This window comes from Camelina sativa, chromosome 18 (genome assembly GCF_030686135.1).
Source record: "Camelina sativa cultivar CO46 ecotype springtype chromosome 18, ASM3068613v1".
Taxonomy (NCBI): Eukaryota; Viridiplantae; Streptophyta; class Magnoliopsida; order Brassicales; family Brassicaceae; genus Camelina; species Camelina sativa.
In genome coordinates this window covers 12,021,755-12,042,162 of record NC_141897.1, presented here as the reverse complement: position 1 = coordinate 12,042,162, position 20,408 = coordinate 12,021,755, and the positions used below count along the sequence as shown (strand labels likewise).

The window sequence follows — 20,408 nt, the reverse complement described above, 5'->3', positions numbered from 1 at the left end:
CCCAAAAATCCATAACGTTATGTTTAAAAAAATAATATGAACGTGTTATTTGAGAAACCAAAAAAAAAAAGAAGCAACACCATAAAAATGTTATCTAGCAAATTACTTAACAAGAAATACAAATTACACAAGAGAACTTTTACTAATTTAGTATCCAGCAAATAACAACCAACAAATGCTATGTCGTGTGTGTACTATATCTTTCCGGGACAATGAGGCGCTATTAGAGTAATAATGATTAATTTGAGGGGTTATTTAAAAAATAATAATTTTTTATTCTCTTTTGCTTTTATTTATATTTTTAACCCCACACAACACAACACAACACAACACAAAAAAAAAAACTCGAAAAGCTTTTTTTTCCCCATTTTTTCTCACTTTCCCTCTTCTTCTCCTTCCTCAAAGCTTTTCCCTCCCAATTTTCTCTTTCCGCTTTCAAGCTTTCCCACTCCAAAAATGGGGAAATACATGAAAAAATCCAAAACTACCGGCAAAATTGGCGTCATGGAGGTCACCGAGCCTACTTCTATGGGTGTTCGCACCAGGGCCGCCAAAACCCTAGCTTTGAAGCGGCTTAACTCCTCCGCTTCCGATTCAGCTCTACCTGACGACTCTTCTTGTTACCTTCAGCTCCGTAGCCGCCGTCTCGAGAAACCCTCTTCGCTGAATGAAGCGAGACAACAGCCTCCGAGACCGAGAGCTCAGAAATCGGGAATCAAAGAGCCTCGCGTTGACTCGGTTAACTCGGTTGACTCGGTTCCTGTAGCTCAGAGCTGTAACGGAGATGAATGTTTTGATAATTCCGTGAGTGCCCAAGTCTCTTGTGGAGAGAACAGCCTCGATTTTGAATCTAGACACAGGTTCGTTCGTCTTCTCTCTTTTTTTTTGGTGCCCTAATTTTTATCTTCTTACCAATTCGATTTTGTGTGTTCTGTCTTAATGTTAGTTTAAGTCTTACATAGGACTTTTGCTCAAATGTGAAAGGGTTTCTCTGAAGCTTTTGTTGTTTGCTTCAAATCAATGGTTTTGCTTAGTACAACGGAAAAAAATAGGTCTTTTATGTTACATTACCCTAATTGGTTTGGTTTTGGTTACTCTCTTGTGATGTACTGGATATTTGCTATTACTGCTTCACCCGTATGAGTCTCTTTTGGTGGTTGGTTAGACATTTTAGAGTTATTGTTGTCTGTCCCATGTTGTACCTCATTGCAGAGGTTATCAATTTATCGTCTTTATAACATTCCCTGTTATTTTGCATTTCATTAGGTTAATAGACCTTTTGTTAATGGGCTAATGGCATTGGAAGTTATATGATTCTGAGATTTAGTTCTTTGTTTAAAACATGGTTTTCGTTTCTTTACAAAAAGTGGGTTGTTGTATAAAGGGTCAGAAGCTTTTAATATGTAAGATCATATGAGAATTGAGACTTTCCTCATAAGTGTAATTCAACTACTGTGGTGTCATGTTCATGGGGCCTATTGGTTTTTACATACTTGGGGAATACTTTTGTAGGATACTCTGTTTTTTTTGGGGCTATTGTCCCTCGCTAGTTGACAATGGTTTTTTTTTTTTTTTTGCCTTATCTTTGTTATTTATTGCAGTAGCAATATCTGATGGGACCATATTACTCATAAAGTCTCTAGCTTTTTTTGTTGTTTTCTTAAATCAAGCCTCTTTTTATCTTCTGAATGTTTGGCTTTGGTTCAACTCTTGATTCGATTGTGTGTCTTTTGTGGTGATAATGTTATTGAAGTTACTTATCTGATTCTTTTTTTTCTGCAGCACAAGGGAGAGCACGCCTTGTAACTTTGTTGATGATCATGAGATCATGGTTACACCAGGGTCTAGCACAAGGTCGATGCGCACACCAACCAAAGAGTACACAAGGGACCGGGATAGCACGATACCAACCACTAGTGAACTGGAGGAGTTCTTTGCCTTTGCAGAGCAGCAGCAACAGAGGCTATTCATTGAGAAGTAAGTTTGTTCTCTAGTTTGTTGTGTGTCATTACGAAGAGAATGAACACTCATGTGTTTTCGAAAAATGTTTAGGTATAACTTCGACATTGTGAATGATGTCCCCCTCAGCGGACGCTACGAATGGGTACAAGTCATTCCATGAAGTTGAAGAGGAAGCAGCTCCAAAAGATATGGTGTGAAGTAAGAATGTGATGGAATTAACAGACTAACCGAACATCGAAAAATCATGTAATCTTAAGTAATAATGTGGTTAGAGAACAAGTTTGAAAGTAGCTTAGGGACCGACCTGAAACCTCACACCATTTGTACTACTAATCTCAGATGCCTAGTGAATTTTTCTCATCTGTTTTCTTTCAAATGTTTCTTTTTTTCTTTCTCTGTCTCTCTCATGTTTATTCAAAACTATATGTAATGATGATTGATGGGGATGTGTGTGAAAATGGTAAAGCTTGGCATATAGTGAAGAAAAAATGATTCAGATGCAGAAGAAGTAAGACCCAATTGGGAGGTTCACGTGTGTATTTTGGTAGGTGCAAAATCTGAATCATATCCTTTTCGTTCAACTACACCAGATTGGTCCCTTTTCTTCTCTTTACCATAATTATGACGCACGTGAATGTGTGTGTAAATATTTGAGGTACACATTATATATTGTGTAATGTAATGTAAAATCAAAGTCCAAATTATAGTACAAGAGAGTTTTAAACAGAAACTGACCCAAAAAAAATGTATATGTTACACAGTGTTCATTGAGAATATCTCTGTTGTTTTAACTTTTTAACGTCTCTTGGAAATTGGCAAAACCAATGGGATGAAAAATTGGAAACTGTGACATCTTATCTAGAAACCAATCATTGTTCTTTGTTTTCTTTAATCTCTTGAAGTGAAAAAGTGAATACATGAAACGTTACAATACATAACATTATTTATACATACATACATACATATATATGTACACGGGTTCTTGTTTGATCACGGGCTCGCTGACTATACAAATAATGTTTTGGGACACATAGATTCGCTTACATCATCACCTCTGTGACCAATGGCACCACTTGGGCCGGGGTATCTGAATTCAGCTTGTTCAATGTTTTGTTTGACTCTTTTAACTATTTTGGTTGAAAAAAAGCCAAAAAGGATCAGGAGCACTGATTACGAAAGCCTTTTTGTCTTTTCGTTTCTTCTTCTCTAACTTGTGGCTTCATCTTTCAAAACCAATGTCTTTAGTTTGTTATGTTTAGTTGTCTTCTTCTCTTGTTGAACACTACCCATAGGCCTCGCAATGTGAGCCACCAAAGCATGCATTGAAAGTATATGAATTTCAACCCGCAGAATAACAGGTTTTATTTGACAAAGCACCACGAATTTCGACCCTTGAAAATATGGTTTTACAAATGTATATGGTTTCAATCCATAATATACTTTTTGACACTCCATTATTTAAAACAAATAGGTTTGACATGGGTTTATGCATGAATTTATGTTTAATCGGTTTGGGCTAGGCTGGTTGGTTTGTTAGGTTCAAATGTCCCACCCCCTAGTTTATTGGATATAAAGCATTAAACATCACATGTTACAAGTTGTTGCTGGGGCGTATATATACAGTGTAGTAATTTTCTGCTGCCATTACATGTAATTCCAACCATATCACGTGGACACCGTTTTGACAACTTGCACGAAATGGATCATAGGTAGGAGCTTAATTTTGGGCTCAGCTTCCATAGTCTACCTCCATCAAGCAAAGCACACGCTTCTTACCAAAGATACATCAAGTGAAAGTCAGATAATAACAACAAAAAAGAACTCTGTTGATCTCATTTTTATTTACCGCATTGATAATAAACTCACACTAACCCGTCAATTTGAGATCTAATTCCGGGATTTTTACTGAAGGATTTCCCTACCATTAAATATACTGAATAGTACGTTCTCTCACTTTGTATCTAACTCTTGGAGAGTTCCAACATCAGCAACTATAACATACGTACTAATTTTTTTTTTTTTTTTTTTTAGCATTATATAGTTTTAATACAACTAACAAAGTAACAATTTTTTAATATATGACACGCGAAAAACGGATTATTTAATTAAATGCTAATTATTGTCCATTGGTTTGATTTATTGGCGACCCCATCTAAGATGAGATGAGATGACAACACTCTTTTTTACCTTAAGACGGTTGGTGAAAGAAAGATCCCAAAATCAGATTCCAAAATAAATAAATAAAAAAAAAAAAAAAAAAAGGTCATCATTCACCTCTCTGTGAACCTTCTTCAAATCATCGGAGAATGGGCGGAGACGGCAAAGTTTTCACCTTGTCGGAGGTTTCTGAGCACAGTAGCTCCAAAGACTGTTGGATCGTCATCGACGGCAAGGTCTCTCTTCCTTCTTCTACTCCATCCTTTTTCTGATCCGATGATTTTGCATCTTTTTGTTCGTTGGATCCGAGTTTCTGAAAGATATGTAAACTTGGATTTAGATCACTAGATCTGATCTTATTTTGCGAGATTCGTATTTGAATTTGTGATAGTTTACTAGTTAGTGCTCACTTTCATGTCTCTGTTTGATCTTGTATCTGTGGTTAAGCCAAGTGGGAAAATTTGAAAAACCCCATTTGAATTTATGTCTTTGATTGTGTTGAATTAGGTGACTATGATCACAAAGTTTACATTTTTTTTTTTTTTTGTTGGGTGTGTTTCGTTTTTTGATGGTTGTATAGGTTTATGATGTGACAAAGTTCTTGGATGATCATCCTGGTGGTGATGAGGTTATCTTGACTTCTACAGGTAACAATACATTACAGATCTTGCATGTTTTTGCTCATAGCCTGATAGATAGTTTTTATGTTTTACAAGAAATGTGTTGTTGTTGGTAGGGAAAGACGCCACCGATGATTTTGAGGATGTCGGACACAGTTCTACTGCAAAAGCTATGCTAGATGAGTTCTATGTGGGTGATATTGACACTGCTACTGTCCCTGTTAAAGCTAAGTTTGTTGCTCCTACTTCCAAGAATGCTGAGTCTACTCAGGATAAGAGCTCCGATTTTTTCATTAAGCTCCTTCAGTTCCTTGTTCCTCTTCTTATCTTAGGCTTGGCTTTTGGCATCCGGTATTACACTAAGACCAAGACTCCTTCTTCTTGAAGAATTTGAATTGGGGCATAAGTGATTACTTCCTTCGGGTTAAAACTCTCTTTGTCTATCTATCTCTGTCTGTCTGTCTTGTAAGACATCATTATATTCTCTTTCGCAATCAACTGAGAGTCCTTTGATTTTTAAGTCGTCTACCTTTGTTGTCTTATATCAATATCATCAAATCCATTTACAAGGTCTTGAACTCAATAATTGAAAATCTCACTCACTCATTCACACACTGATCTCAAAGTCTTGTTGTCTTTGCAATCACTTAAAAAAAGCAGCAACAGGTAAGAGAAAATGATAAAAGCTGAGCTAATCTGTGCTTGCGCAAGTTCGCTCCATCACCTTTGAATCTGTTCTGAAAGACTGCTTTGATGGAGAGCTTGATCCTCTTGAAGAACTATGCCCAAAGAAGCTAAGTTTTCCCATTTTCTTTGAGAAACTGCTCATGAATTTGCGTGAATGCGACCTCTGCATATCTCTCTTCATGCAGATATGTTCTTTCTCTAGGTCGTTGAGTCTCATTCTCAACCTTGTTAACTCGAGCTTCAGCTCCCGGTTTTCTCTCCTCAGAGAGGCATAGTTGTCTTTGGGCGACATTGCTGCACTAAGAGCTCCACTATTGATTCTCCATGACTGTTGTTGCTGCTGTTTTGGCTTTGGCTCTTCGTCTGAGTAAGACGAGCACAAGGAGCCTCGAAGCTTCAGTTGCTCAAAATAGAGAACTTGAACTATGGACTGCAGTGGAAGCCGCTCGTTTTGTGCTGCATGTGCTCCAGCCTCTTGTGAGAGCTTCTGGAAGTCGATAAGTTTCGACAGCTTCTTCTTGTCTGAATCTGATAACCCTTGATGTGCCTGAGAGCATAAAACTAACATAATTATATTGTACAAACAAGAAAAGTGAATATTTCTTATAGAAAGTTACCTTAAGATAGAGATCAATGGCGCGGTATAAGCCATCATGAAGAGTACGAGCATGAGGGGGTAAGGCTTCCGCGATGAGCAAGAACTTAGAAAGGTCAAGGTTAGCATCGGGAGCAATCTCAGCAAGATAGCTGTCTACAAGCTTTGCAACTTTAAACATAGCCGTTTGTGAAGGCGAATGTGGACTATCGCATTCAAAGACAGACTCTTCATCCTCACTATCATCTCCTCCTTGCTGTGAGAAATTTACCAAGATTCTGTGAACCGTGTCTATGTCGAACAAAGTGTCTCCTGCGTGACGAAAAGACGGGATCAAGAGATCGTCTAAAGTTGCCATATCGAGCTGAGAACCGATCCTTCTCTCTAGGTCAAGCCTGCAAGAAACTGAAGTATCAAGAATCACTGCTCTTCTGAGTAACCCAAAGAGGAAACTGATTGGAACCACAAGGTTTTCGACAGGCAAAAGCGTCACAATTGTCTCAACAATGGTTTGTTCATGTTCAGATCTTTTTGTCAGTTCTCTCTCAGCGTAACTAACCAAAGAAGCTCCTATACTCTCTGGAAGCTCCTATACTCTCTGGACGCACGCCACGACACTTCGAGGCAATGGCATCAATGCATCTACCTATGATATTGAGTTCGTCTGCAAGAGGGAGAAGATTCTCGGATTGTTTTAGAACTTGAACACACATCTCAAGGTTCTTGCATACAATGCTATCAAGATACTCCTCTGTTCTTGAAGCCAAGTTGTCTTTGGAATACTCTTCCGTCATCTCGAGGTAATCAGAGACGCAAAAGAGCTGAGCAACGTTCGAAGAAGTGATCTCGAAGTTGATCCCATAACAGAATTTGGCTGCTAGTTCGAACGTCTCTGCTCCTCCTGGGAGATTAAGAAGCTCCACTTTGGAGATATCTGAATCTCTATGTTCTGCAACTATTCTCCGGATCCTTCCACTTCTAGAGACTAAAGGGAACTGGAGAAATGGAGAATCAAAACATTGGCTCAATAACGGTTTACTTAAGAAAGAAACAAAGGTTGTGTTCTTCTAAGTATGAATATACCTTATGCAGAGGAAAGTTTCCTCCATTGACTTCTATAGTTATATCACTTGGAACGTCTCGAAAGATCCTGAGAAGTTACAGGAAAGAACATCATTAGCAAGATTGAGACAGAGCCATAGAAAATTAAGACACTAGTTGTCTTGTTCAGAGAAACTTAAAAAGTGTTTCAATTAGTTACAGAACTCATCAAAAGAACAAAGAGGACAGAACATACCATTCACTACAGCTTTGTCGGGAAGATTTAGCAAGAGAGAGTTTCTGGTGATGATGGAGATGTTGATGATGCTGTAGCAGAAGATGCTGATGATGATGCTTGTCCATGAAGGAGAATTATGTTCAAGAAACCAGAGAAAGAAGAAGATGGAGATGGATTAGTTTGGTGATGGTAGTTAAGTGCTTGTTTTCTTTCTCAGGCAATTTTCCAAAACCAAAGAGAGAGAGAGAGGGTGATGATGATGATGGAAATGGTAATGGGAGTGTTGAATGAGCATTAATCATAGTATTTGGCAAAATCCAAAGTTTTTGTCTTTGTGTTGTTGGGACCCTTGACTCACTTCTTGTGTCTCTCCAAATATTTCTCCTTTACTTTTTTCCCTCTTTTGAAATTTCAAGATCAAACCTTTTTCAATCAACATTGTCAAACGTGAATTTAGCCACCGTTTCCTTTGGGATAAACAAAAGATTCTCTACAAAGTTGGGAGGAGAAAATAATGAATCAAAGATTTAAAGAAGTTAACAATGGTAATTAGTAATTACTAATTACTAGCTAGTGAAGGTAAACGGACAAGTTTAATCTATATATACATTTTTGAAGTACATTTTTGCTTCTATCCATTTATTTGTATTTATTTAGAAATTTATTTACAAACTTAAACCCTAAAACATTTCCAAAAATAACAATACTTCAGATTTTGTTTCCTAAATATTTTGCATAGCATATGAACTAAAAAAATACAGCATAATCAATATGGACACAGAAACTGTGATATACTTAACTCACCTTCTATTGTGTATTGGAGATATTCTATCTCTGAATCTTTTACAAACAAAGAAAACAACAATTTGATTCTTATTTTGTTTTCCAAAACGTGTGAGCTTTGATTTTTAACGTAAGAAAAACTTCGATTCACATTTATTTAAATATTATAATTAATATATATAAACTTAATAAAATTTTAAAATATTATGAATATGTAAAATTAAAATATTTTAAAATAGTATATAATATGGTTATATAGTAGATGTATTATAAAGAGGACTTGTTAGAATTAATAAAATATTATTAAATTTGTGCTAACACGGGTTAAATCTTTATTTTATTATTTGTCAACACTATTAATATTAGAATATTTGACATATAAAAATTAAGTTGAATTAACTAAATTGTGTAAAATAATTAAATTATTAGGAAAAATGTGATTTAGTCATAGCGTATAAATGACTTACTATGTATTTAGATCCCTTATTTTTTATTATAATAATTAAAAATCAAAATAGAATCTCAAACACTAAGTAAAACAAAATAAATATAACTAGCAAATGGTCATGAAGTATATTGCGGGTTAAAGAATTAATGTAAAATTTTATCCGCACAAACGAACGAGAAATTTAGTTATTTCTCTATTTGAAAAATATTCAATATTTAACGAATAAATAAAATATAAATATAAATAATAATAAAAATTATATACACACCGAGTGTAAAAATCTAGTATATTTAATAAGAGATGACCAAAAAAACAAAATAGAGAACAAAAGAAAAAAGTAAAAAGGTGAAGAGGCTTGAATCCAAAGGTAAAATGATTTGAGAGTGGGAAAAGTTAAAGCGGGAACAAAAAGGAGCGTTGATTTTGGAAATTTTATTACAATCCTAAATCTTCTTTTTTGGTTTGCTTTTGTCTCTTTGTCATCATTTTTTATAATCTTTGTATTTTTTTGTCTTAGCTCTTAGGGGTAGAAAGCATAGAATCCCCTTTCCAAACACACACTAGTTCTACTTTATCATTTTACATTTGTTTATGGTATATATATGTTGGGGATGGGTTTTAGAATTCTATTATACGGTTGGAATTTTTTCGACGGTTGTGAACTCAGGGAACTTGTGATGGATGGATTCGGCATTCGGGCATTGGAGAGCGAACCCAAAAAAAAATTCTTGGTTAGTCGAGTCGATATGACTTTTTTCTGGTTATGTCATGGTGCCCCCTTTCTAAAAGATAGGAATGGTCAAGATGGTGGATACAAATAATGAATCACCCCTTATTTATTTATATCAACATAAAGTTAAAGTCATAAAACTCTTCTTAAATGATCATAAATCGTAAAGAAATATTTCTTTTGATAACCTTGAATGATCTGGATCAGCATTGAGCGAAAGATACATAACTAGAGTTTGGCTCAACGTACGTCAACCAACTTAAGCCGTCCGAGTTTCTACTAATTCCAGAAATGACAGAGAAAACTTATTCTATTGTATTTTAAAGTTATCCGAATAGAGAGATCTTATTCGACTTACTTTGCAAGGACTTTACAAATTACAATACAACCACCCGACAATACATACAGTCACACACAGCTTATACTTTTCAAAATACATATGATTTTAGTTTGTATATAAAATTCGAATAGTCCCTTAGCCCCTTAGGCTCCAACTACCATTAGGCTACGTACAAATAAGTTGGACAGATTCATTAATTTAATTTTATGAAAAATGCCTTACTATTAAAGTTACACTCGGCCATCTAAAATAGTAACGATATATTTATTTGAGATCAGACAAATTGTAGAGTTTGTTAGCTGGGGGTTGTGTTGCGTTTTGCGTGTGATGTCGATTAGTTGTTATTTGCTTGAACCAAGTAGGGCCCGAATCACGTTCAACGTTACTTCATTCACGTTCACGTACTTAATAAGTCGATGTATGTCCAATTGTCCATACATATACCGACGTAATGGAAACTTCTAAAGATAGATTTTTCCATTGAAAAATGTATATAAATAGTGTAGTAGTTTGTTTAGTTTGACCAAAACATAAGGTGATGTGCATCGAGGATTTCTCGACTAACACTACAAGAAAATAGTCGATTTGCGATGGAAAAATACATTGCAACTCCCTCGCAAATAGACATTAGCAAGGGATTTGCGAGACACACCAGTTCCTCGCAAATCGCGTCTCGCAAATTGGTGAACATTGCAATTCCCTCACAAATTTTGCGAAGAATATTCTTCCTCGCAAATCTCACGCACATTACGAGGGAAATGTTTCCTCGCAAACGACACGCAATTTGCGAGGGTCTACCTTCCTCACGGATGTAACGCAGATTGCGAGAGATTACTTTTTTCGCAAACGTCACACAATTTGCGAGGGATTCTGTCTCTAGCAAATACGTTGCAATTTTGTCATAGTTCATCCCTCGCAAATTGTTGTAAATAAATTAAATAAACTATCAGAATTGATATTCAATATAAATCATTGTTTGATATTTTGGTGTGAATTTAAAATCGAGAAATAAAATTCTAAAAAAAAAAAAACAGAATTGAAATCGAGAAATAAAATTCTAAATAATATAAAACATAAATATGACAAAAAGATGTTGTGTTTTAGTTTGTCCCGCACAGGGGATATCAGAACATAGATCAAAAAGGTTTTAAAAGGATTGAGAGAGAGATGTCACGTTTCTGGTCCCAGTTTGGCTACCAGCTGCTACCATTTCACCGGTGTTGCCATCTGGGTTGGTGCCCTTCGGGTTGGTGGAAGCTGGGTTTGTCGCTTGTTCATTGGTCGGGTTCCGGAACTTGGCAGCAAACTCAGGATCTTTTTCCGCGAGGTAGTCGAAGTATGCATCATAGCTATGCATTCTTTGAGAACTTTCTTGGATTTGAATTGCCTGGGTTTGGATACACTCCTCAGCTGCAACAAGTTTCTGAGACAATATAACCGGATCATTGGCTGCAGACAGATGTGGTGGACCGCTACTGGAAGAGGACGCTTCAAACTGTAGAGAATCAACTCCAAAAATCCTGTTTTTCTTCTTCGGAGCAACCTAACAACATAACAACAAACAAAATCGCAAGTTATCACATTCAAAACAATAGAAGATATCAGAAAACAAGATAACACAAAACAATTGGTGGGGGAATGACATACAAAAGAATCACAAGTTATAACATACAAAACCATCAAAGATATCACATACACAAGATTCACAAATTATCACAACCAAAACAATGGCAACAGTTCAACCAACAGTCAAAACAATGATAACAGTTCAACATTTCAAACAAAACAATCGCAAGATATCACAAAATCATTAGAAATACAATCATTAGTAAACTTAACAACACAGTTCAACCATCTAGTATTTAAAACCAACAAAACTACAAATTTGTAACTTACCTCAGTGTAAATTTGGTTTTGATATGAATGGGCACCCCACTAGAAGCAGAACTCTCTCCATTATCCCCTGTACATATCTCAGATTCAATCAGTAAATGAGCCATCCGGTTTTCGATGAGTGTCTTATAGGATTCGTAGGAAATCCGGAATTAGCTCACCAGTGATCTGAGACTTGAAAAAAAAAAAACATTGATTAGTTACCAAATAAAAGAGTTCAGAAGGCATAATTATAAGAAAAGAAAAAAAAAAACTTAAAGAACTTACATGCTTTCGAGCACGGGCTTTAAACGACGTTTGGCCTGAACGGTGCTTGTATATTCCGGTGCCCTCCGGATCATGATAGCGAGCATTCCGACTGTTGTTGCTCTTGATTTCTGATTTTGGATCAAGCCATTACCGAACAAGACCAGCCCATACTTGAGGATCAATCCATCGTGGCTTTGCCTCATCACCTTTAAACTTCCACTTTGACTTCCACCGTGACACTTGATCACACATCCTGTCCTTCAACTTGCCCTCAAACTCTTGCCTCACTCTATCGTTTATGCTACGGTCCCAGTTGTATATTTACTTGCAAAAAAGAAAGGATTACTCTATATTTAATAACGGCATAGAAAACATATTGTAAATAGCAAACAAAGAGACTGAACTTACCGCAAACGTTTCATACAACCGGTCTACTACTGCATTCGGCGTCTGTGTCCAATTGGCATGGGGCTCTGTGAAATCTCTTTCAAATATGCTTCAAACAGTAGCCGCAACACAGGAGTCTTGGTCAAACCTTCAAAAGAAATACATATTTTAGAATCCAAGGAAATACAAATTTTTAATTATATTACAAATTAAAAACATTAAAAAATTTACCACAAAGTTCCAAAAGGTCGGCGAGGATCTAGTTTAGTTAAACCAGATCATCCAGGATCTAGTTTAGTTGAGACGTTGGAACATGACTGTAGAGGAGGAATGCGCAGGTTGAGATGCAGGAATGTCAGGATTCGGCTCAGTGCCACCATACGAAAGAGATGGTGAAGGCATATTATTAGAAGGAGGCGTCACAGGCAGGGGTTGCGAGGTTGCACGACGATTATTGTGAGAACCGGAGGGACCGCGACGATTAGAAGCACTGGGAGAGGCTAAACCTTGATCCGACAGAAATCTTGTGTAATCGTTGCCTCCAAACATCTATAAGAAAAGAAAATCAAAATCCCAATTAGTAATTAGTAACATGCATAGATCAAAATCGGAATCAAAATCGAAATTAAAACCAAATTAGGGTTTATACATAACAAAATCAAAATCAAATAAAAACAAAAATTAAATTAGGGTTTATACAAAACGAAATCAAAACCCAATTAAAAGGAGATTAGGGTTTATACAAAACGAAATCAAAATCAAATACGAAACGAAAACAAAACGAGATTAGGTTTTATAAAAAACGAAATCAACAACGAAAACAAAACGAGATTAGGGTTTATACCTTTCAAAATGCGATTGAATAAGATCGGAAGAAGAGAAAAGCAGATCGGAAGAGGAAGAAGACTAGTGTTTGATCGGAGGAAGAACTAGATCGAAAGAGGAAGAAGATGGTTTGATCGGAGGAGAAAGAACCAGATCGGAAGAGGAAGAAGATGGTTTGGTCGGAGGAGGAAGAACCATATCGGAAGAGGGAGAAAATGGTTTGGTCGGAGAAGAAAGAACCAGATCGGAAGAGGGAGAAGATGGTTTGGTTAGAGAAGGAAGAAGAAGATTAGGTTTTTTTGGCGGATGGTTTGAGCTTCGCTCAAAATCGATTGCGTTTGTATATATAAACATTTTGTAACCTCGCAAATCTCTCGCAAAATTTGCGAGGAATTACCTATGAACCCTCGCAAATCTGTCGCACTTATTAAATATTGCGAGGGATTAGCTAGACTACTGGTGTTTAGGGTTTATGATTTGCGAGGAATTAACTAGGACAACTCGCAAATCCCTCGCAACATATTAAATATTGTGAGGGATAAGCTAGAGTCTAGTTGTGTGTAGGGTTTACAATTTTGTGAGGGATTACCTAGGGTTCCTCGCAAATCCCTCGCATTATCGAGTCGTCCTTTTAGTTTTAGGGTTTTCGACTTTGCGAGGGATTAACTAGGATTTCTCGCAAATCCCTTGCAATATTTAAATGTTTGGGGGTTTAGGTTGTGGTCGTTAGTCCCTCGCAAAGTACATTTAATGTATAGGTTTTGCGAGGGCTTAACCATGACTTTGCGAGACATTTCAAGCATTCCCTCGCTATTCGAATGCAAATCCCTCGCAAATTGATAAATCCTTTTTGAAAAAACAAGAAAAACCACAATTGCGCAGTCAGATTCATCTTCTTAACTATTAGAAATTACTTTATTATCATTAAATTCTCCTCCATCATCAGACACTTCAAATTCTTCTATTCAAGCTCTTTTTCAAATACATCATCAACATACTTTAGGGTTTAGGGTGTAAGCTTAGGGTTTAAGCATCTAGTGCAAAATCTTAGGGTTTGAGCATCAAATTTCTATTGCAAACATATCAATAGAAGATGTCATCCAAGTTTAGGGTATAAGCTTTGCGAGGGAGTAATGACGTATTTTTGAGAACTAGCAGTTATTCCCTCGCAAGTCACTCACGAAGACCTAGCAAAGCACTCGTAAATCCCTCACAATATTTAAATGTTTAGGGTTAGGATAAAGTCGTAAATCCCTTGCAAATAATGTTTAGGGTATAGGCTTTTTGTGAGGGACTTACGACCACCATGCGAGACCATGAAAGCATCCCTCGCAATTCCAACGCAAATCCCTCGCAAATATCTATTTTTTTTTTAAACAACAAAAACTACAATTGGTCAATCAGATTCATTTTCTGAACTACTAGAAATTACATTATCATCATTAGAATCTTCTTCATCATCAGACTCTTCGAATTCGTCTAATTCACCCTCTTCTTCAGAAACATCATCAACATCTTCAATTTGCCTGTTTTGTGGATCAATGTGGATAACATCTTCTGTTGACATGTTTGGAATGGAAATTTCACCGACTCTTTCTTGTTGCAACACGACTTGATTATCAACTAACCCGATTATACGGCCTCGAGGATTAACTTTAATGACTGATAACCACATTTCACGTCTTGACCTTAAACGAGGATAGGGCAGAAAGTTCACTTGTTGTGCTTGTGATGCTAGGATGAAAGGATCAAATTTGGGGTATGATCTGTTTGCATTCACATCGACAACTTCCCAATTATTTACTCGTACGCCTCGGGCAGATGGATCGTACCAGTGACACCTGAAAAGTATGCATCTCAGGTTCAAAAGGCTTGGATAATCAACTTCTAATATTTGTTGCAAAACGCCGTAGAAATCGCTATCACCAGCTTGTAAGTCTCATAATCGAAATCCCGCTCTTTGTAAGTCTCATAGTCAAATTCTTCTAAATTAGGATATGCTTCACGAATCTGCATATCAAAAAGTCTAAAAAGATAGAGATTTATTAGTTCGCTATCTTAGAAAATAGAATTAATTTTAGTCTATAAAAAAGAATATCTTTCAAAAGGTTGAACATAATCTAAATTCCTCAAGATGTAATTGTGAGTTGCTCGACAATAGCTATGATTTCCCACCAAACTTCCTTTAACTTTCCAGCAAATCTTCCTATCTGAGCAAAGATATCTGGAACATCAGGAACATTATATGTAGGTGCAACGCCTCCGTCATCATATCGTCGAGTACGTGTTTTCTTTGTTCTCAAGGTGGGGCTAAAATAGTATGATGTGAAGTGAGACGTTTTCTCGGTTAAACTCCCGGCGACTATCGACCCCTCAACTCTAGCAAGATTTTTGGCCTTTCCTTTAAGAGATTTCATAAACCGCTCAAAATGATACATCCAGCGAAATTGCACTGGCCCACCAAGATCAGCTTCATGTGGTAGATGGATTGGAAGATGTTCCATCACGTCAAAAAAAACAGGGGGAAAGATTTTCTCCACGTTACAAATTAACAATGGAATATTATCTCGTAACTGCTCTATGCCATCACTGGTCAATGTTCTAGTGCATAAGTCCCGGAAAAAACTCCTATACCTACAAACCAATTCATGGGTGAATTAATATAATAAGTATATATATCAATATATAAATAAATAAATATATATATATATATATATATATATCAATATATAAATAAATAAATATATATATATATATATATCAATATATAAATAAATAAATATATATATATATATATATATATATATATATATATATATATATATATATATATATATATATATATATCATTATATACTTATATACCTGCAATAGCTTCATGAACGTGTGTTGGCAAGAGCTCAAGAAATACAAAAGGTAGTAGCCGTTGCATGAAGACATGACAATCGTGGCTCTTCATACGTGAAATTTTTTGGCCTTGCTCTACACATCTTGAAAATTTTGAGACAAATCCATCTGGAAACTTCACTTCAGATTTAACCCACTCGAACAACACCTTCTTAGCCTCTGCTGACAATCAAAATTGGGGTAATGGTAATTTCCCATCTCTTGTTAGATGTAAATCGATCCTTCTGCATATTTCCGCAAAATCCAACCAAGATCTCCTGCTATCTTTTGTTTTACCCTATACATTCAGAAGTGTAATGATGAAATTATCGAAATTTTTTTTCTCGATGTGCATCATGTCAAGGTTGTGCCGCAATAGAAGATCTTTCCAATATGGAAGCTCCCAAAAAATACTCTGCTTGTGCCAATTGTGAGCGCTTCCATATCCATCTGGCATATTTGCTGGTGTGTGATAGTTACCCCCACGTTTACATGTTTCTTGAGCGCCATAGTAATCAATCTGCTCAAACAAATCGTTTCCAGAGACATAAGTTGGTGGAGGAACACGCACAACCTTGTTCTTTCTAAACAACTTCTTGTTCTTCCGGTACATATGATGCGAGGGAAGAAACCGACGATGACAATCGGGACGATCCATACAATAAGGACATGATAATCTTCCGTGTGTTGTCCACCCAGATAACATTCCGTACAAGGAAGTCACTAATCGTCCACATTAGCACTACCCGCATATTGAAATTCTGTTTTCGGAACGAATCGAACGTCTGAATACCTTCATACCACAATTGCTTCAGCTCATGAATTAGAGGTTGCAAGAAGATATCTAGACCTTTTACCAAAATACTCAAGAACAGAAATTCGCTTTGCATACACATATCTGGAGGAAGATTGTATGGCGTCAGTATAACAGGCCATAAATATAACTGTCTCCCTGACATACCAAATGGACTAAAACCATCTGTACACAACCCAAGATAAACATTCCTACACTCTTGAGCAAAGTCAGGATATACCGATTGAAAATGTTTCCACGCCTTTGCATCAGATGGGTGTGTAATTTCTCTTTCTTGAGTAGAATGTTCTGCATGCCATCTCATTTCCGTTGCAGTCCGTTTTGATTGGTATAGACGTTTCAATCTATCAGCAACAGGCAAGTACCACATACGTTTATATGGTACTCGCGTCCTTCCTTGAGTAGGCTGATATCTCGGCTTCCCGCAAAACCGACATTCCTGCAACTTAGCATCATCTTTCCAAAAAATCATGCAATAGTCAACGCACACATCAATCATTTCAGATGGTAATCCAAGACTCACAACCAACTTTTGTATTTCATAGTAGTTCTCAGCCGAGACATTATCAGCTGGCAAATACTCTTTAATGAGTTCAGCCCAAGAATCCATGCAATTCTCACTTAAGTTATTATCAGCTTTAGTTGTCATCATCCTAGATGCCAATGATAACTTAGAATGCTCTTCTCTACATCCATCGTAGATAGGTTGATTTGCATCATCTAACATAGCATAAAAACGTTGTGCATCTACGTTGGGTTCTTCTGTATTATTCTCAAGAAATGCAGCAGTAGTTTCATGAAATGCATCATTAACCATATCATGAAATCTATTTTCCTCATTATACCCATAGAAACCAAATTGATCAGATTCTTGATGCCCATAATTACTAGGTTGATCAACATCATAATTCATACTACTACTTCCAACATTACTGCTACAACCCTCTCCATGACGAAACCATACATAGTAATTTGGCATAAATCCTCTATTATAAAGATTCTTCTTCACTAGATTAAATTTCAAATAATTATCGTTGAAGCACTTAGGACAAGGACAAAATATCGTACCGTTTGTACGAGCAAATTCTTGGTTTGTCGCCTGGTACATGAAAGCGCGCAACCCATCACAAAACTCTTTCATCACATCACCGGTCTTCGGATCTCTGTGATTGCACATCCACCGTCGCAATGTGTATATCTCATGCTACCCCTTTCCAAACATTATTATGGAATTTAAAAGTTTTTAGGCTTTTTTTTTGTGTAGCCTTTTTTTCTTTCACAAGATTATTTTGGGTAGTAAGTGTTTTTGTTGGAAGTGTTTTGTGTTGTGGTTTCAATGGATCATGAACTTGCTATTTATAGGCTTACTAAAAATACCTGCTATGGATTTGCTAGGGAAATTTGCAAGGGATTTGCGAGGGATATATAAAAATTTTATTTTCTTGCAAGGGATTTGGGAAGCTTTTACTGTTTTGCCGACAATACAGTTACACTCGAGGAAAACGTGGTTGCCGACATCATCGTCCCTTAAAATCCCTCGCAAATTTGCTACGGAATACGTCATCGCTAATCCGTCGCAATGTTGCGAAGGAGTTGCAAGGTTTTTGCAAGGAATATTCGCGGACTCGCAAAACTGTATTAACTCCCTCGCAAATTTGCGAGGGATTTTGCTGTCGCAAATTTTGCGAGGGAATTGCATGTACCCTCGTGTGTCTAGCAAATTACTCGCAAAGTAGTTGCAAATCGACTGTTTTCTTGTAGTGTAAATTTTCACCAATTAAAAAATAAAAAGTAACAAAAAAGTAAGTGAGAAGATTTTTAAAAATTCTCATTTGAAAAACCTTGAAAAACTGTTCTAGACACATGGCTAATTCTAACTGGTTATATTTTTTTTTTCTGATTTATTATTTAAATAAATAATAATTCTATATAAAGATGATTAAAATATAATATTTTGAGAAGCTCACTTAATATTTACCAATGGAGATGCTCTAATAATAACAAATTTTATTAATAAATTAATTCGACTAGATTATATCAAACTCCATTCCACTTTCATCTCTAAATTCTATCTAGTTTACTAATAAATTAATTTACTAATAAATTTTATTAATAAATTAATTCGACTAGATTATCTCAAACTCCGCTCCACTTTCATCTCTAAATTCTATTAAATTCGACTAGTTTGACATTACTGTAAATGAGATGATGATGGTGATGAGATCCAGTGATGATGATGGTTGTGTGGTGGTGAGAAATACAAAAAGAGGATAGTACTTAAGATTAACAATGATTAAATCTCAAGTCTTGATTTATGAACCGCGACAACTACAATGGTGAGCTCTGTCCTAATGAACAGCGGCAATGATAGTGCTGAACTCCGCCTTAATGAACGGTGGCAACGACAAACGGTGAGCAACGTCCTAATGAACAGTGGCAACGACGATGGTGAACTTCGCCTTAATGAACGACGATGATGGTAGATTGCCCTTAAACGCTTTAATAGCTTCGTTTGGACCGAATGCCGACAGTTCCTTTCACAATTTCTCCAAAATTTGTCAATTTGCAAATATGTAATTTTCAAATTTGGTTTAGATATGAATGTTTTTTGATTCGACTAAGTTTATTATTCAAATCCTTGGGTTCACTAAACATTATATCCCTAGGGTTTAGTTATTTTTATTCAAACGAAATTAATTAAAATCATTGAGTTCATCGAAGCAACGCAATGGTGGTGCCAGAGACGTTGCCGGAGATCGTTTCCTGCTTTTGGTCGGGAGTAAAGAAAGCAAATAAGAGATAGATTGAAGGATAGTTTTGTCTTTGTATGTTAAAAAAAGCCTAAAAATAAAAGCATGGAAAGAAATGCCTATTTTGAATTTTTTACCAAATAAATGTCTATTTTGACAATAGCCCAATTAATGAATATTGTGTTTGTAATTTTGTTGTATAAGAAAATTGAAATAAAACTAAGATAATTTGTTAGAATGCCCCTTTTGAGATATCATTTTTCAAAAATACATTTTTTGAACATTTTTCATTTTTGTCCTCTTTTACACAACTATAATATGTTAAATTAATTTTTTTTTAAGGTTCAGGTTCTTTGTTTTACATTTAGGATATAGTTTTAAGGAGATAAAATTTAGTATTTGGAGTTTAGGATTTAGAATTTAGTCATTTTATATATTATAAAGGAGTATTTTTGAAAATAGACAACATGAATAGGTATTTTAAAAAATGCCCCTAAAAATAATATGATAAATTATTATTTATACCTTAAATATTATATTTGGGTTAAATTTGTAATTTTAATAAATAGAGGGTCACTATAAAAACTTATAATTAAAAAAATATTTGAAATATTTGTTTTAGTGTAAAAATAGATTAATAAGTTGGAAAAAAAGTCAAACTCTTCTCCTTCAGTTTGTGGGCTACCAATCTTATAAATTTCTTTTGAATAAATCACAAGTTTTCTTATGGTAATGTTGAAACTTGAAAGTTACAATAGAAACAAGGAAATAGAGAATTCACTTCTCAGAAAAACAAAAACAAAAGCAAAACTTAATGAATTTTTAAAATAAAATATATTGGATGATGGGTGGGTCTAAAGAAGATTAATTATAAAAAATGTAATTAATAATATCAAAAGCTGAGGATGTGGAGATGATTATGTGAAATTATGTCTTCTCCACCTCCATTATTACCTTTCAATTTTGATTAGGGCTTTTAGGTACAAACAAAAGCATCGTCTTT

General features: G+C 35.7%; 2 protein-coding genes and 2 pseudogenes across 3 annotated transcripts; 2 read left to right on the top strand and 2 right to left on the bottom strand.

Moving 5' to 3' along the window:
* Nucleotides 1–319: 319 nt before the first annotated feature.
* LOC104760861 (cyclin-dependent kinase inhibitor 3-like) lies at nucleotides 320–2,338 on the top strand. Its single transcript, XM_010483846.3, has 3 exons — nucleotides 320–860; nucleotides 1,783–1,977; nucleotides 2,053–2,338. The coding sequence occupies exons 1-3, from the start codon at nucleotides 457–459 to the stop codon at nucleotides 2,120–2,122; spliced, it is 669 nt and encodes a 222-aa protein (XP_010482148.1). The 5' UTR covers nucleotides 320–456; the 3' UTR covers nucleotides 2,123–2,338.
* Nucleotides 2,339–4,090: 1,752 nt separating this feature from the next.
* On the top strand, nucleotides 4,091–5,308 carry LOC104760860 (cytochrome B5). Its single transcript, XM_010483845.2, has 3 exons — nucleotides 4,091–4,355; nucleotides 4,700–4,766; nucleotides 4,856–5,308. Exons 1-3 carry the CDS (start codon nucleotides 4,269–4,271, stop codon nucleotides 5,122–5,124), a joined length of 423 nt encoding a protein of 140 aa, XP_010482147.2. The 5' UTR covers nucleotides 4,091–4,268; the 3' UTR covers nucleotides 5,125–5,308.
* On the bottom strand, nucleotides 5,248–7,568 carry LOC147922797 (BTB/POZ domain-containing protein At5g48800-like; annotated as a pseudogene). Its single transcript, XR_015588620.1, has 4 exons — nucleotides 7,319–7,568; nucleotides 7,105–7,171; nucleotides 6,044–7,016; nucleotides 5,248–5,973 (listed from the first exon to the last, which is right to left on the bottom strand). The product of XR_015588620.1 is annotated as a BTB/POZ domain-containing protein At5g48800-like (transcript).
* Nucleotides 7,569–14,351: 6,783 nt separating this feature from the next.
* LOC147922796 (uncharacterized) lies at nucleotides 14,352–15,914 on the bottom strand (annotated as a pseudogene).
* Between the last annotated feature and the right edge of the window lie 4,494 nt (nucleotides 15,915–20,408).